An 18,719-nucleotide genomic window follows, 5' to 3' on the forward strand; every position below is an offset into this window, starting at 1 on the left:
TGAGAGGCCCCCAGATATACTAGTTGATCTCCCATTCATTCTGCTGGGTCACACTCAGGCAACCAATCGGTCAGAAGGGCATTCATGCAGGCAGGCAGCTAATCAGGTGCATAGTGCATTCAGGCCATTCACTTCTCTCCAGACACTCACAACAAGTTATGTGTATTGGGACAAGTACCCAGATATTCAACAATCCACCCTGCATTCATACCAGTTTCGGACAGGGCTTTCTCAGTCATTGTGTCAAACACCAGAAACCAGACATCCACAACAAGAAGTGCATATTGGTCACACACTCCATTCACCCAGGTCCCACTAACAGGGTGTACCCACAACATACAGTCACTGGGAAGGCTTCAGCCAGTCTGGACTGGACTTCACAACAACACCATATATGGAACTTCCACCCAACAGCAGGTCAGGGGGAAGGGACAGAGTCAGGTCTTCCCAGGACTTTGGGAAAACAACATAACAGGCAATAGAAAGCAAGAGGCCACAGGGCCTCTTGCATTGGAATCATGTGTTTCCTATCAGGAATCAACTGATTCCAATGGCAGGGCCTGGGTATCCCAAAATGGAGGATACTCAGAGCACCTGTCAAATTCAGCATGGAGCTGCCACTAGCCCATACTCTGCTCTGTGAGCCACACACAGGTGCCCAAAACATACACTAGGGGCACAGGGTTGTACCCCCACCTATGGGTGCCATAAGGGTATCCCATGGGTCTGTACACCAAACCAAACGAAAGAGCTACACTGCCAGGAGTCCCATGAACTCCTGTGCGGAAAACACAACAGAACACACGATAAAAACAGTAAAGAAGAAGGATACGGAGGCCCTGTCCCTCCGATGCATTTCCAGCATCACAGCGTGCCATGACTGTAGGTCTCTCCCAATTAGACTTTCCAAAATCCTTCTGTTGTGTTGACCACGATGTTAAAATATATCCATAGTTGTAGCCTAAACTAGCCAAACTCTTCCTACCTTAGGGCATTATGACACTAAACGTTTGATTGGAAGAGTTCTGTGATTGGTTTATTTTTAGAAAACAACCCCAAAACCGCCCTACACCATGCCTACAATGGCCATGTACTTGGAGCATCACAAGAGGGAGTTTTAGCCTCGATATTATCTCAATGGTTCTGCAGAGAAGTGTTCAGCTGAATTAAAAGATCAATTTTCAATACAATTATTTCTGTAAACTTGTGCCAGTGTATGGCCACACTGAAAAGTACAGATCACATTTGTGAACGAGGTGACCCACGCATTTCTGAGAATATGGCATCCAAAAAAGTCACATCCCCTGCACCATTTGTAATTGCTTGATTCACTGTGAATTGGGTCAACATTTCCAATATTTAATGGTCACCTAAGGTAATAATTTAATTGAAATGCATTATCACAGAAGACACTGAAATCACTAAAAATCTTAGAAATAGTAGTTAAAAGGTTTTTATTTTATTTTTGGGGTGCAGGGGCCGTCCCTCTATCTCTCTCATCTATATTTGTCTATCCTCGCTAACTCAGGGGTTTGTAACCTCTACTGTCTAAAGAAACTGTCTTACGCTACGGATGATACTCCAAGATGCTTGGCTGTGAAAACTCCCTCAGGAACTTCCTGACTGTCTCTATACTATCGGCGGGTTAGTTTTCCAATGGAAATTTGGGTAGTTCCTTGCACTTACTGTGGTTTCAGTCATGATATCCTTTTACGTCAACTCCTGCATCTCGCTCTTTAGTCTGACTGCCTTTTTACACTCCTCCATCCTTTATGATGTTCCTTTAATGGTTTGTTCCTCCTGCTTGTGTCCCTACCCTTTGATTTTCCTTCTCCCCCACTCCTCTGCACTATTCCTCCCCTCCACTGGTACTCCCCTGCTCCACACTACTACTTCCCTCCTCCACACTATTATTTCTCACATCCACACTACTCCCCTATTCCGCACTACTACTCCACTTCTCCACACTTCTCTCCCCTCCCAGTACTACTCTCCTCCTCCCACCATGACTCTCCTCCCACCCACTACTCGAACACCCTCCTTTCACTCTCTATCATTCAACTCACATTCACTCCTTAGACTAACCTCTCTGCTCACTCGTTACACAAACATGCAGACTCACATTGCAACATCACTGCCGATACCTCGTCTGCTCCATGAATATCCTCCATAAGCCACTACTACCTCCTGCCGGTCTCTTGGTCATCCTCCACCTCTGACCTAACCAGAAAACCCCACACTTCCTACTTTTTGGTACTTGCTTAAATCCCCCTCTCACTGTGAGGTTTTGGAAAATATACCTGGATAATCTAGCGCTGCCGCCCCACAAAGGGCGTATATGTGGAAAAAATCATTATAAGGTTGCTAAGCCCATCCACTTTCTCCCTGATGGATTGCTGTGTTCCAAAGATGGTAGCATAGAAATTCCAGTGTCCTAGTTTATGTTTTGGGGCTCGTTCGCATTGTGTATCCTGGTAAGTTTGAGAGAGGATGGTTCCTTTCCCCCTATTTGTCCGTGGTGGTCTAGGAGACCTGCACCTCATTGAGCAAGCTTGCCAACAGGCTCTACCAATGACAAGCCGTTGGTTTCCATGGCTGGTATCTGTCTCTCTCTCAATCTTTCTTGGCAGTGCCCTGTTATGATCAGGTCTCTGCAATGCTAGGTCTTCTCCTTGTGGCTTTTACTTTCCATTCCATGTATAGGGAACTGTTGTTGATTCCTTTGCTTGGTCTTCTGGGTTGTCTTTCTGCATGGCCCAGTGGGTCTCTCAAAATTAAAAGATACAATGAGCAGTATTTGCAACATGTGGCAATGCTGGGGCTAGCTCTGGATTTCTTCCTACCCTTTCAACCCCTTGGAAAAAAGGGTTCCCAGCCCACTATTGACAAGGCCATGCTACGAGCCTTGTCATACCATTCGTAGGTCAAGTGGCAGCCGTGACCTGGAGGGATGACTAATGGGTTAAGTTGTAGAATTAGACTTTCACCTATAGAAAGTTGTTTTAAGGTACAATTTTGAGTAAATACTGCAAATCCAAAGAGGGAAAGTTCATGCACAATGAAGAAATTGCCTGACTTGAAGAAGCATCATCTGCTTCGAGACAGCGGTGACATAGTAACGGAAAGTGAAAGTATCAGGCCGGTCCTGCATGGTAAGACAATGTGAGTGAGATGTGCATGCAGAGCCATTAACAACCTCCAAAAACAGGCATAGGGATGTGTTGCATGCTGTTTTTGCTTAGTCATCTGAATTTGCATTGATAGATTAAATTGGCAAAGGGAGGAAATGGGTGGCTGGCAAATTACCGTACCTTATGAAGTGGTGAATAGAGTAGTATGGGACCTGCTGAGAATGCTGCTTTGCAAGCCAAGCGGCTCCAGGACTAGTCTTGGGATCTCCTGGATGTGTGTTTAGAGGGGACATATTAGCAGTCAGAGGTGGGGAGGCAGCCGATCAGCGCCCTCAGTTGCTGGGCTGAATCCAAAAATCAAAGACTGCATTCTGAGGGAGATCACTGCTGCTTCCCATGTATCCAGAGTAGTTACACCGCTATCCCCCTCACACGTGCAATTGCCCGTGCCTACCCCCGTCTATCCCCCATCACACTCGTGCTCGCTCATTCCCCACTGGCGCACTTACTTACTTCGGGTCTAGGGACCTCTCACCAGCGTTCAAATGTCACCCCTATACCCACTCTAAGAACAGATGCCAATGAAAATGAAACGACATTCTCTTGAGCACCTCTCTCATATTATGTATGAGCACATATGAGTCCTATTATAATATGTATATGAGATAATAAGATGGGAATGCTTTCAACGTCACACTCTGAGCTCTCTGCTAACTTAAATTGAAATCATGAGGCAGCAAAGATAATGGTCTCTGAAATTACACACCATAATACCATTGCATCAACACTGTTTTCCATGAAATGTTTTTAAATGTATTTTTGATTACAAAACAGTGTATGATGGTCAAGGTGCTAAAACCCCCACCTTAATGTATCATTCCGAAATAATTACATCAGCCTTCACAGAATAAAATGACATTCCAAATCTGACATTAATCACGTATACACAAAAGGTGAGGTTGTTGCCATACACATTTGTTTAAACTGAATAAATCATCAGTAACTTAGCATCCTGGTCATGTAAAATGTCAATACATCACATTGATTAGCGTGTTCCAGCAAACAAAGGCAGATGTGTAGTTAATACAATCAAATTAGGAAATACAATGATTTATCTCATGAATTCAAATAGACCATCAATAAAACAGTCAAAAAGATAGCCAAAGCAATAAAGCGTGAAGGGATTGCTAGCATAAATTAAGTGCAAGAAAAGACAAAAGTTGATAAATAAATAAAAACAAGCATATCTGTATGTTAGTTGCCTGCTGGAATGGGTTGCATTGCAGGCTACCTACGGGAGACACAAAGCATATTTAGGTGCACAGCAATCTACCTACATTCAAAGTAGGCCATAGAAGGCATCAATCAATGTGAAGGAACATACTTAGACGTGAAACATAGAATTGGAGGTGGCTATAATCACCATACATGAAGGATCACAAGATGGCAGACGCGTGTTTATGTGAACCCCTTCCTCCTGCGTACTGTCCAAATATAACTCCATTCATCTTGGGAAAAGCCTTTGGGTGTGGCTATTTGCGGGAGCAGCCAATCATTTTTGAAAACGGAGCTATGTTTTAGTAATGGGTGTGAGATTCCTGCACAGTTGTTTAAGGATGATGACTAGGGATGTTTGAAAATGGTCAGTTTGCCTTTATCCAATCATTGATGAAATTAAAAGAAATAATTATTAGTACATTTGCAGTAAATTAATTATAGAAAAATGATCAGCGAATTGACGATTCCTTAGTAAGTAGAGTAAAACATGTCCAGAGACTTTGCTAAATAAACGTGTAACCAAAGTGTATCTGCTATTTTTGTAGCAAAGCAGCAGATTGGAAACTCAAGTTTATAATGTTACACAAGAGGTTTCCCATACATTATCTGCCTGTGGTTTTGCTTTCAAGCAAACTAAATGGACACTATTTACTTCTTGCAAATTTGTTTTGTGCACGAGATCTTTTCATCAATTTTGCAAGAGTTGTCACTGGAATTCCCTGAAGAGGAAAATAATACATTTCACCCAATAATGCAGGCACCATTTCTATTTCGCTCACTGCATTGTGTAATGCAGCCGTTCACTACGGACTATCAGGTCGGGTGCTTTAAAGTCAAAGGGGCTGATTCATGGAATTTGTGCGCAGAAAAACAGGGAATTGTGCGCCATTCTGCCCACAAATCCACATTTGTTAAACAGGGATTTGCGGGCAAAATGGCGCACAAATCCCCGTTTTTTGGCACACAAAGTCCATGAGCCAGCCCCAAAATCTAAATTTCTCATTGATATAGTTAAAACGTATTAGTGTTTATGGGACAACTGCAATGATGTATTTTTGAAACCGTGCTGTTCTTGTGACCCGCTTGAAGTGGAGACACTAAAGAACTTTCTCATTTATGTCCATTATATTGTAAGCAGAGGCCTTTTTTTATCTTAGGCCTCTGCTTTTGGGAAAGAGTGTTACACAATGCAAACACGCTCTTTTCTATATTTGTTTTCATTACCTGACGTTGGTATGGCTATTCTATGTCTAAATGTATATTGCCTGCTCTGTACTTACATCAGCACAATTTCAGCGACGCATTTCTTAGTTTGATTAATTGCTGTCTGTTTTTGCATGTTAAGTGTTGTGCTATTTTAATTGGTGTGCATTATGTGTATTCACTGTTATGTCATCGGTTTTGTTCGACCCACCATGCCATTGACTGATTGCTTCATATTTTTATCTTTTTTGATTGACTTTTATGGAGCCAGAAATTCGAACAAAAGCTAAAATTGAATTGATGTATTGTTTGTTTCCATGCCAATAAACAGTTAATTGCTTCTAATTAGTGATTTTTTTAAACATGTCCATTAAATGTGGCAAAGACTTATTTGTGTTTCATTCCTTCTTTCACAGTCACCCAATAAACCTGCAATTCCCCCGGAGAAAATAAGACCATTAACAAGCCTAGATAACCCGCTGAGCCCCTTTTATGACCCCGAAGGAGGTCCCATTTTGCCAGTAGCCAGAGTTATCCTTGAAAGAATTGCACGGAAGGTAGGTACAGTGACTTTTGGAAGTTGTGGCATGGAGTGAATAACTTGTTTTACAGTATACGTGGTGTCATGTGCTTGATCCCTGTTGTTGCAGTAGGTTAGTAGTTTATTTGTGAGATTTTGTTAAAATATAGTAACGTTTTTGTAAAAAATACATTGCCTCTGTTTTAGCATATAAAATACACAAAATACATATTATTGATTAATATAATGTCAACATTGTTATTTTTTTGGGTGTATTTGTGGCATACAGGAAAAATCACTGGGTTCTGAACTGAGATTTTTGTTTATGTAAATTAACAAAATGTCAATTTTGTTTTACTGGAATTATCAAAAAACAGTAAAGCATGCTGATAACATGTTTGATATTGACTTTAACGTGTGTTTTCTTTCTGCGGTGACACACCATTGTTAGTTGTGCTGTTCTCCAAAGATCTGCAGTTTTCAGTAATGGTTTTGGTGGACATTCTCCCTGAATTACGTTGCCTCAGACATTATCAAATGCATGTTATATCATTTAGATATTGTGGAAATAGATGGACTCGTATTTGTAACAAAGCACATGAACAGACAAGGAAAATGTCATGCCTGGTTTATGGGATTCTCATGAGGTCTTACGATGTGGCAAAGTCGTCCTTGGACTTGAAAGACCCATCCCTCAAAGAACAACGAACCAACCTAGTAAACGCACATTCGACTCAGATAAATTGTGATACATTAAAATGAAGTATTGATAGCACCCAATCCGTTGGTAGAGCCAGAACAATTACATCAATCGTTTGCATCTGATTCACAAAGAAGTTGCCAGATGTCAGGGTTGTACTAGCCTATAGGGCAATGCACAAAGGGTGGGCCCGTCTGGCGTATATGGGCCACCTTTTGAAATTAAATGTGATTTGCATTTGGGGGCCACTTTTTTTATTGGTGTCCTGGTTCATTTGTGTGTCCCAATCTGTCCGTGCCCGGTGTAATTCTCTCTTACCCTAAAATAGAACTAGGAGCTAATTTTACATTTGGACTGACATGCAAACAGGTCCCCTGCAGGCCATTTTCATAATTTTCACTGGAGAGTGCAAAACGGAAGAGTAAAAGGGTGACAGAAGCCCTTAAATAAGTAAACACTGCCTGACATGTAAGCGTGGCAGAAAGCGCTTGCAATGATTTCCCATGTAATCTGCCTGCTTTTTACTGGTGTAAAAAACAGTTGTATTATATAGGAAATAATTGGATTTACTGTGGTATAAACAACTCATGCTGCCGTAAAACCAAATAGTTTTTGAAAGCCGTGGTTAAAAGGGAGGGGGAAAAGAGAGTGAATGGAGGTGTTGAAACAGGCATAACGATGTTGTGCTGATCTTTTCTTGCCTTCATTCACACTGCAGGGAATAAGCCCCCTATTGAGGGCCATTTGAGTCACACCAAGGGCTTCATTACATGGTTGGTGATATCCCACCGGTAAATCTGGCAGAATACCACCAAATGGTAATACCGTTACCGGCACCTGGTCTGCCAGAATTACCACCAGATTACAGGTGCCAGTAAGGGTGGTAAATACTCATTCCATTGATTTGCTGGTATTAGCAGCACCGGTTATACCAGTGCCAGTAATAGCACCTCCTCACAATGACACTAATGAAGGGCACGACTATATAGCATATCCACACCCAAAGCTGATGGATGCAGCCAATTGCCCATCAGGATCTCCAGTAACATTTCCCCATGCAAACAATCTTACATGTTTAGTTCAAATACACCCTGGTCATACTATCTACGATACTATCTAAGATACTTACACACACACATATAACACTGGAATACACCTCCCAACAGACAAAAAGCATGAGAATGCTACACCTTTACATCTAAATTACATATGACAAACCTGACCAATGCATCCTACGAAAATGGGCAAATGCGGCTTCCCTCTGGACACAAAAGCCTCAATGCCCTTGGTACAAACGACCAAAGAAAGGACCTGTGAATAACACTGAGCATCATAAAGCTACCCTGCCCTTATATTTTCAGTCTCCCCCACTAACCTGATTCACAAGTATGCCACTGCAAAAACACAGTTTTCTATGCCTTCTTGCTCGGTCTTTCCCTGTCCTTTGATATTGCTGAGACATTCAATCTCCAGGTTCAATTAACAAAGACCGCGGCTGGATATTAAGTTGTTGACAATTGTAAGGGATCTGCATATGAACACCTCAGCACAAGTGAGTTTTGGACGGATTGGGAAGCTGTCACAGAAACCTTTGCCAACCATAGGAGTAAAACAAGGTTGTTTGGTAAATTCTCTTACTATTTAGTCTATTTGGAAAGGATATGACCAATGCAATCTTGGAAGGTGCAAAAGATATTCTATACGTATGCAATCTGTTAGTCACAGTCTAGAGATGTGCCAAATGATTCTCTTCTTCTCGCTCAAACACCTCTAGTTTGACAAAAACAACTTAAGGCAGTTGGCTTTTGCAAGAAGAACAGCTTAAAGATCAATACAGTGAAATCCTAATCCAAGCCCAACAAGACGTTCAAAAGGAAGTTTACTTCACATAGTGATGCCACCCAAACAAGTTGCAGATTTCCCACATCTGGGCGTAATCGTCTCTGATTGCCTATATGACTGGATAAAGTATTTTAGAATAACATGTTGAACTTTTAGTGACTACTTACAATCATTGAAACGAAGCATTGTAGCCTTCAGTCTGTATAGACTGTTCATGATTATTCTGTAGGAGACATGAAACATATTGAGTATTAAAATGTATATAATGAAAGAATTAAAAAAGAATAAATCTAGCAATAGATGCCACGCCAACCACTCTATCACATAGAACAGGTTCCTTCTGCATTTTGTCTTCTGCCTAATGCACTTCACACGCATGCAATCTCTGTAAGACACCTAACGCACTTGCACAGTTAACTGTTTGGTTTCTTTTCCCTATTTCGTGAAACATATTCATATGTATTTATTTGGCTTGTCCTGGTAGGGATATCTCCTTTGGCCAAGAACTACCCCTGTCCCATTAGCATTGATCCTGCTCTCTTTGACCCCTTTATCTTATTTTATATAAGCAGATACCGTAAATTCTATGGGATTTTGACTTTTATTTCACCCTCCAGTTATCTTTGCAGAGACCCTACATACTGTGTTTTCCCCGATTTGTATCTAGCGGTTCCTCTGCACATCCATGTTTTATCTAAACTGGGAGCAGGGGCATTCAGTGTGTCAGGTCAGAGGGATTCATGAAACAATGTGCATGTCCACTACATTAGGAGGGGCCCCAGAAATTCTGCACACATGAGAACTAACCCCTCCGCCCCCAAACACATCAGGGGAAGTGACAGCTTACCCTGATAGGACACAGTCACCTATTAAACAATCTGGAACCGACTTGGAATGAACAGAACAGGTAATTGATGAAAACATGGTGGGAAAGGATAGTATCAAATTATGTGTTATGTTATTCCTCATGTACCCTAAAGCAGTAGTGCCAAATGAGATATGCCACACTTTCCAGAAATTCGGGAATCAGTGCCTATATAACATTTTCATTCTGATGTAATTGCAGCAAGGATTAAAGAATAAAACGAAGTGACTCAATAGCTGGGAACTTAGATTAAAACTTTATAGTAATTTCTAATTTAAATATTCAGCTTGCCCAGACAATATTGTTATACTGCTAGAAGTGTCATCAACACTGTCCGATCAAAACTAGAAACATGATCATGTTGATGAGAGCAGTCTGTCACTTCACCCTCCTGTTTATTTCCTGTTATGAGTCTAGAAGATCAGATTCCAATTGGCAGGGTACATTTAGGAAAGTTGAGCTCCATCCATTCAACTGAGGTACCGCATCTAAAATCTCATCCGCACAATTTAAGAAGAATGCCCATAAAACAGTCAATAATCTATTGTAATGACCTAATTACAAACATTCTTACTTCAGCAACAGACTGACAAGAATTATCTTCATTTTAGGAACAAGACTTTAAGATGCAAAACATAGATTGTGAAGTAGTCACTATCATCATTATCATTTCTAATTAGTTCAAAACAAAATAATTCAATCCAATGTTTAGTATTTTAAGAAAAAGAAAAAAAAATAAACAGCTAACATTGCATCCATTATTGTATTTGACGAAGGAGTGCAAACAGCTTTATAGAACCTGGCAGGGGTCTCTACTGCTTGGCAAAATTTAATTTCCCAGCTATTTGCCCTTAGAGTGTTGCCATTATCCTGCAATAAATCTCCATGCCTTCAATAGTAAGGTTATCGATCATACAATGCATGAATGATATTACTCTTTGCTAGTCTTTGATCTTACTTGGTCATAGGCTGCAATGAAAAATTAATTAGAAAATGTTTACTAAACATTAGTGGTACATTTTCAGCCGTACTTGCCGAGCTGACTAAGTCAGTTAGCCAGTATTGTATTGGCCAGTAAAATATGCGTAATCAATGCATCACATAACCTCTCCAGAGGACAGCTTCAACCACCAATTCATGGTTCATTCACATTCCCTGACAGCAGCAAGAGATCCTACCCTTGGGAAGAGTGCCCCAAAATATCAGTGTGTCTTTGGCTTAGCAACAACTTTTTAAATTAAATTAATGACAGGAGAAGGGAAACCAATGTGCGAAGAGTTTCCCATGCCTCTTGGTTTTCCGGAGAAAATGTGTGGGCAGATAATCAGGTATTATGACATTTGTGAATATTTAGATGAATTTGTGTTGTGGCAGGCCAGAATCAGGAGACGGGTAAAGCAGGCATGATTTTACAAAGGTTTATTTTCTCTTCTGATTCAAAAAGACCTAACCTTTCCCTAAGTCTGCAATACTAAGCCCTACTCTATACAAAGGAAGGTAAAATGGGGTGCTCGTCACTGTGTCAAGATGGCCAAACATAAATTAAGTCCTTTATTCAGAAATCCTATTCTAACTTACTTTCTCTCCCTACTGATCAAAATAAAATATAAAACAACCAAGACATACATTTGGGCCTTGCCCAAGGGAAAGGGACGGCAGCTGGCTTCTTTTCCCATCCTTGTTTCTCTTTACTATAGGCCTTGCCTTTATTCAAAGTCTAAAACATATAGTTTGTGTATGGGTGGAGTGCTGTCCCGGGATTCCAGTTGAGTATCTCTGGTACTCCTTGAAGCTTATGTGTCTCACACTTTTGTTCAGGTTTTCATATTTCCCTGCCCACAGTATGGGGTGCTTTCAATCCTTTTCTTCCCCACTCTGGGGATCCTTCTTGCTTATTTCGTACTCTAGGCTCCATGGTACTTTTCCCCATACCAGGCTTCTCCCTTTCTTTTCCCCACTCTGGGGCTTCTTGCTGTTTCTTCCCCCACTCCGGGGCTTCTTGTATTCTTTTCTCACTCTGTGGCTCATCTGCCTTTCCTACCCATGACCTTCCTTTGGTTTCTCTCCACACTCTGGGTGCTTCTCTATTTCTTCCTTACACTCAGGTTACTTTCAATGTCTCTTCCCACTCTGGGGCTCCTGTGTTTTTTTCGTTCCCATGTCGCCTGCCTCTGATTCCTTGGAAGCCAGTGCGCACCTGTATATGATGAGTGGTGCTCCCTGGGGGAGCTATGTAGGCCAACTGCCTCTCATATCACTGTGGAGCCACTTATGCCACTCCTCACTGCACTTTTTGCCTGTGGGTGTTCCCTCCTTGTTCCCGTTGGTTCACTGTGGGAGCTTGGGTGGTTCCTCCTGCAGGCTTTGCCTCAGCTCACTGAGGTACTCCATCCTGATTGATTCCTCACCTGACGTGACTTCAGCAGCCTGGCTTTGCTGCAGTTCTGCTGTTTTTCCTAAATGGGATGAAATGAAGTTTGGGTCAGAAGCTGAGCCAGCCATTGTAGAAGAGTTCTCAAACATCTTAGTGCCTGCATACCCTATAAAAGTGTTAGTCTCTGGGGGGGAGATGATGACTTAAGTGTCTTTCTGGGGTGTCCCTGTTCCTTAAGGGGTAGTCACCTCCAGAGCGATCTTGCTTACCCTGGATCTCAGGGATTGCTAAAACTAGTGGGCTCACCTCCCTAGTCCCAAAGGGGATGCCTCCTGCTTGGGGGGAGGAGACACAATCCCTGGATGTGTTCTCAAGCCCTCGGAAATGTAGATTGTTCGACGCATACGGGTTGCCAGGAACTAGTGGCATTAAGGTCATGCAACCGATCTTAAAAACATACGCATGGTGATAGGTAACCAGTGAAATAATATTCTATTTGGTGACATCCAGTGAAAATTCCACTGGTCAGTGTTCGGGCACGTTGGCAATTGTAAAAAGATCTTTAAGGTAGCAAGCCAAGAAGCATGTAGTCCCACTAGAATTACGTTGCCTCGATCAATCTTAGATACCACTATGGCTTGAGCAGCCCAGTCAAAGTCTGACAGAAAAAACATGTATGTATGTATATATATATCTATATATATGTATATATATATATATATATATATATATATATATATATATATATATATATATATATATATATATATTAATAAAGACTGCTGAAAAACACTAAGGTAGTGAGCTGTGCAATGTAACCCTCAAAATTAAGATCCTGATCCGTAAGAAACACTAAATATTCAGCAGAGGACATCACTGTAAGGCTGATAACTAAAGAGGAGAGGAAAATTGTCAATTCTTGAATTGTAAGAATATTTCAGAACTTTTCATTGGATTCATTTTTAGTGAAGTCATCCCCTCCTCTATAGACCATGTCATGCAAGTCCATCTCGATGTCCTTTCCTCTGACTCTACTATGTCATCAATTCCAAATTGTCTGGACAGTACCTAGAATGAATTATACCATTCACACAACAATTGAGATATTTTAGTCTCTGGTTCAGATTAGCATTCTGTCTCTATGCTTGCCATCGATGAGGTGAACATATCAACGTGTTGTAATTAAGGTTTGCACAGTTTATGATTAAGCCTGTCAATACACAATACACAACTGAGAGTGTCGGTATACACAGATGTATATAATCACAAACATACATCTTTTGTCAAGTGCTCCAAGGTCCTCAACCACAAAACAAAAGCACTAGCTTAACTGAACATGATGGATGCAGAAATGCACCTATGCTCCAGGGTTAATAGACGTCATCCACCATGCAGACTAGAGCCTGTTATATTCCATTTCATGACCTGGGAACACAAATAAGCAACTGTCCCCAGTACAAATGCCCCTGTTGCTTTTACAGTATGAATTTATAGACTAGTGTACATGTCCGTGTGCAGGTTTTCATTTACACAGTAGGGCCACTGTATATCCTAATTCTACAGCTCTCTCGAGCAGTGACAACAGCCAAAGCTATGCAAATTGGACCACTGTAACAGGTGAAGCTATGCGACTTGGACCACTGTAACGGGTGAAGCTATGCGACTTGGACCACTGTACATCCTAAGAATATATCCTAAGACAACAGCTCCCTCTAGGAGAGCATTCTGTGTGTTTGGGCAGCCTCTACTGCGCATGACAGCATCAGGCAAACATGTAGAAAGGTGCAGACTTTCATTTGACCATTTCCTGATGGGATGTTTGGCTTTTGCATGACCATGTCACACAGAACAATAATACAAATACTATGAAATTCATATTAAGATAATCTGTTAGGCAATGATCTTGTGCTCGAAAAGAAGAACAAAGCAGAGTTTCCCTCACAAGGTATATGGGCTGACTTCATAAAACCCTGAGGCGACATTGAGCATTCCTTGGTCCTTTCAAACAAAATAGTGGGAACATGGAAGTTGAAGATTGTGAAACCCTTCGGATTCATGCTGAATATCATAAACAAGTCAAATTCATTTTTATCAGTCCTACACCACAGAGTAACTTTACAGGTGTGTTCTATTACCTTAGAATACAAGCACTGTACTGTTTTCTCAGCACAACTTGTCAAGTTTCCAACACACACACATTGCTTGAATTACTGTTCTTTCCTCAAGGAGAACAACTACTAGGCCGAGCCAGTTGCTGTGGATAGAGTGTGCTTCTCATGGGCAGGTGAGCTTTTGGCTGGTGGAAAGAAGGTCCCCACACAACCACTAGGGAATGCAGAGCCTGTGCACAATAACTCAAGGGTCATGCCACAGTTGATTTCCTCCGTTATGTAGGGAGGTAGTTGGGCAGGTACACTGCAAGGAGCTAGCCAGCGTACCCATTTGTTTGCAACCATGAATGCATCAATGCACAATGTATTGTGTAATACATTGCTACTTATTTTGCAAAAGGGAGTCCTTAGAACAGTAAATACACTATGACACCACATAATTCTTGAAATCCATGAATATCGATTTATTTAATTCATGAGGAAGAGAGCCAGGTGGTCTGCCAAGCTAGAAGACAACAGTATAGGGATAGCCTAAAAAAGGTATCAGTGCTGCAAGGTGGTGCTCGGTTGTTTTTTGCTTAAGGAAATGCAACTGACAAAATATAAGCAAAGATTTTAATTGTTAATGCATTAGGTGCATAAATAGTTAACTAATCGGTTTCGATTGTGACTGACTTCTGCATGAGCCAACACTTTAGAGTGTTATTTTCCTCAAGTGAGCATTTTCCATTGATTCGATTGTTGTTATTTATTTATTTGTTTATTTCTTTTTCGCAGGGTGAACAGTGCAATATTGTTCCCGATAATGTAGATGACATTGTGGCTGACCTTGTGCCCGAAGAAAAAGAAGAAGGTATAGCATGTATGACTATAAATCTGCAAAGTTTGTAGTGCTTTATTTTGCAGTTTCATATACATGAGCATTGCTCTTCCTCGGACGTCTCACGAATTGTCCGTTCATACGTTAACATTAGCAGATAATGCACATGACTCTGTTTTTGTGGTCTAACAAGAGTCTCATGTTCTACGCAACACATTTCGTTACACAGAAATGCAGGCCGTTATCAACATTGACATCGTATTGTGGTGCTAGTCGCCGTAATGCCAAGATTGGCAATAATAGCCCTCCACCCTTGCTTAAGGCCGTCCTTGCACAGAGGCTTATTCATTTGGCCAGTGGGCTTTCCCGTCTCATCATTGTGACCCATCTTCAATGGGTGCAATGAGCTTTGTCAACCATTATATGCTCTTATCATGGTATAGTCTCATTCCATCAAATCTATGTGATCACTGCGCCGCCTGTAACTGCGCTGACAAAAATGTTGACGACATTTAGGGCACGGCGCAGTGATCAAATAGATCTCTTTACCCACGTCCCCGGCCTGAATTCCCTTACACCACCCCCACCTCACTTACATTTGCAGCAGCACACTTCTATGTGACCGTTCGACTCCCCGCTATCCCTGTGGCGTCAGTTTCTCCCACTTACGTGGGTCAGAGCTGACGCAGCAGAATACTTTAAAAAAAATAGTATTCTTTTTTTTTTACTTTCTTGTCCCCCGCTTACCACAATGGTAACCAGGTCACACCCCTGCAACCCCCAACTCACGTTACTGCGCCCAAGGAGAATGGCGGACACCCCCACAACCCCTGCTTTGCTTGGGTGCAGTAATGGGAGTCAGTATTTTGTGCAGCCCCAAAGTCGCAGTGACTGCGGGGGCGCACACATGAGGGTGACATTTTTGTATATTTCCTTCCCAGCAGATGGCAGCCTTAGCCCCAGGCAGTGAGCTAAAACAAAATGTCTGTTACTTCAATACAGTGCGTGAATGGTGCTAGATGAGTCATATGCGGTTACTAATTTGGACAGATTTTATTACATGGATAACAACATATCAATATTGTAATGTTTGAATGTACATGAGTGAATTTTACTTTGATGCCAATTTCTGGATTGCAGCAGCTGTATGTTTTCACTGTGTTTGTTTAAATAGCGTTGCATTTAAATTAGCATTGATTACAGTGTGTGTTTGCTGTACTGTATTAACCATTCACATTTGGATTACATTTAGATGACACCCCAGAAACGTGCATCTATTCGAACTGGTCCCCATGGTCGGCCTGTAGCTCGGCCACCTGTGATAAAGGCAAGAGGATGAGGCAGCGAATGCTGAAAGCTCAGCTTGACCTCAGTGTGCCCTGCCCTAACACCCAGGACTTCGAGCAGTGCATGGGACCTGGCTGTAGTGATGATGGTAAGAGATGTGAAACAATGAATGGAAAAATAGCTCATCTACCAACAAGCCATTGTCTTTTCGGTCGTCTGATCACCTGTTCAAATTTAATTTTATAGAAGCTGTTTTGCTTAAAAAAAAGACATCCAGATTTACACTCACAATTGAGCTTGTATTTTGCATATCTACAGAGGGGGAAAACATTAAACAAACGTTGCTTCCTTTAAATATGTTGTACTATGTTTATTTCTGAAGTGCATTTCTGAATCAGCAGATGGTATTATCACTTTAAAATGCAAGGCAGTGGATGACCAGCAGAGGCCGCTGCTGACAAGTTTAAACATTCAGGTTTTAAGCATGTTTCAGGAAGCTGAGATGTTCAGACACAAGGGCTCATTTCCAATAAGCCGCAGAGTTAATTAAACGTGCAATAGTGCTGCGTAGGACTTCTACATGTTCAATTAACAGTGCAGCTCAGTCTCATTTATATGTATGCTGAAGAGGAGTGGCGGATCGTTAGTTAAGATTCTGCTTCCCCCTTCCTCTCTGCCATACAAATCAGTGGCAGCCCCAAACATTTTTCATAGGGGTGTCCTGATGAGGTCACTGCGGTGGCCCACCAAAAGAAACTCAAAACCGGCAGGCCGGCCGATAGGTGGAGGGGGGGGATTTTTCAGCATTTTTATAAGGGTGGCCTTGGCCCCCCTTGGCCACTCCTTGGTGACCACTCTGATACAAATTCTCCACACATTTGCGCCAGCATGTATTTTCATGGTGGAGGAGATGGTGTTGATTCCGATGGAGTCCGCCTGGAATTTACACCAGCAATACATCGGCAGACTCCAAAGGAATCAATTGTAAATGTTGCCTAGGTGCAATAACTCGGGGGGAGGGGGGTTAAGTGTATCCTGACCCCCTCAAAATAAGGAACATGCCCTTTGCTGCCCCTCCATACCCCACCTTATGCTTGCCCTCATTGTGTGTGGATCCATTTAGAAGGGACAGCAGCTGCTCAAGCAGGACAGACCAGACTTCATAAATGTAAGAAAAGGTGTTCAAATGGGTATATATGTCACTGTTAAGGTGGGGGTTCATATGAATGAAATGAGCACCTCACACAGTGTGCATTACTTGCTCAAAATGGTCTTAGCTTTGATCATTGTAACAGACATATTTCACAAATATAAACACATGCTGTCATTCTTATGATCCCAAAGGGCTGTCTGATTTATCCAAAGCAGCCAGGTGCATCTTGTCACCAGCTACTTTCCCATTGGTTATTTATTTACAGAATGCGGGCAATTTACTAAATGGAGCTCATTTTAAAAGCTGAAGTGCAGTAAAATAAGTTCAACAACCAGATGTAAATATCTTATGCCAGCCTTAACACTTGTTACTGGTTCTGCTCATTTCACATGTGTTTGCAGGTGTAATGGGAAACAGGAGTGGACATGCATTTCCTTCACCTCATTCCTGCTCTGCCTGCAAAACCATCTAGATTTACTCCTGCAAGAGCTGTTCATGCAACAGGAGTGGACATGCATTTCCTTCACCTCATTCCTGCTCTGCCTGCAAAACCATCTAGATTTACTCCTGCAAGAGCTGTTCATGCAACAGGAGTGGACATGCATTTCCTTCACCTCATTCCTGCTCTGCCTGCAAAACCATCTAGATGCACTCCTGCAAGAGCTGTTCATGCAGGCATAAAACTGATTGAATCATAAGAAATCTGCTTGCATTTAGCAAATGCTAATAGAAGATGGATTACATTGGAATCCACTGTAAATGCTGCCTTTTTCTGGAAGCTTGTACATTTTTTTTCAAAATGGAAACTAAAATGATAAAGTTGAGCTACTCTGTGTTTACTCTTTCCATTTGCACTCCATTTTTTTCAAAAGTGGAAATGTTTCCGCAGATATTGAATCTTTTACAATGCTACTGCCTTTCAGGGGCCACACACTCCCAACACCAAAAGCTGTCTCTTTTGGCATAAATGTAATAATGTTACAAGCTGCGCACATTGGCATCTGCTAATATTGGGGCGGTAGAGCTTGTTTTTAAGCTAGGTGAAAATTATAAGGTTGGAATAAAACATATACTTATATCTTTCGCCCAGTGCAGTGTGTAGCGTGCCCTGAAACAACATGACCACCATGAAGTGGCATGATGTGCACTCCTCCGGGGAACATGGGATCATCTCAGGAGGACTCACAGTGCGGCCCTCACATGTTGTGACACTGACAGACATTAATCTGGCCTGTCGATAAAACAGCCATAACATGAGATTGTCCAAATCTGCTCCTCTTGCTTTCAATGCACTGCTGCCATAACTGACGTATGAGGACTGTTTTGTTTCTTGGGCCTCTTCTGCTGCATCTGACTGTTACTATGTGCAACATATAGCATGACACACAGGGGATGCCCTGGCACGTGCCTGGCTAAGGTAACATTGATATGGATG

At 41.8% G+C, this 18,719-nt stretch overlaps 1 protein-coding gene across 2 annotated transcripts in view; it reads left to right on the top strand.

Moving 5' to 3' along the window:
• The window catches only part of SPON1 (spondin 1), a 1,209,493-nt gene that overhangs the window by 985,888 nt on the left and 204,886 nt on the right, over positions 1-18,719 (top strand). For both annotated transcript variants that reach the window (XM_069623584.1, XM_069623585.1), the window contains exons 9-11: positions 6,029-6,169; positions 14,802-14,877; positions 16,097-16,279. In XM_069623584.1, the coding sequence (XP_069479685.1) occupies positions 6,029-6,169; positions 14,802-14,877; positions 16,097-16,279 (400 nt within the window). The remainder of the gene's footprint in view (positions 1-6,028; positions 6,170-14,801; positions 14,878-16,096; positions 16,280-18,719) is intronic.

The sequence above is a fragment of the Ambystoma mexicanum genome, chromosome 11 (assembly GCF_040938575.1).
Source record: "Ambystoma mexicanum isolate Mex_15411 chromosome 11, UKY_AmexF1_1, whole genome shotgun sequence".
NCBI lineage: Eukaryota > Metazoa > Chordata > Amphibia > Caudata > Ambystomatidae > Ambystoma > Ambystoma mexicanum.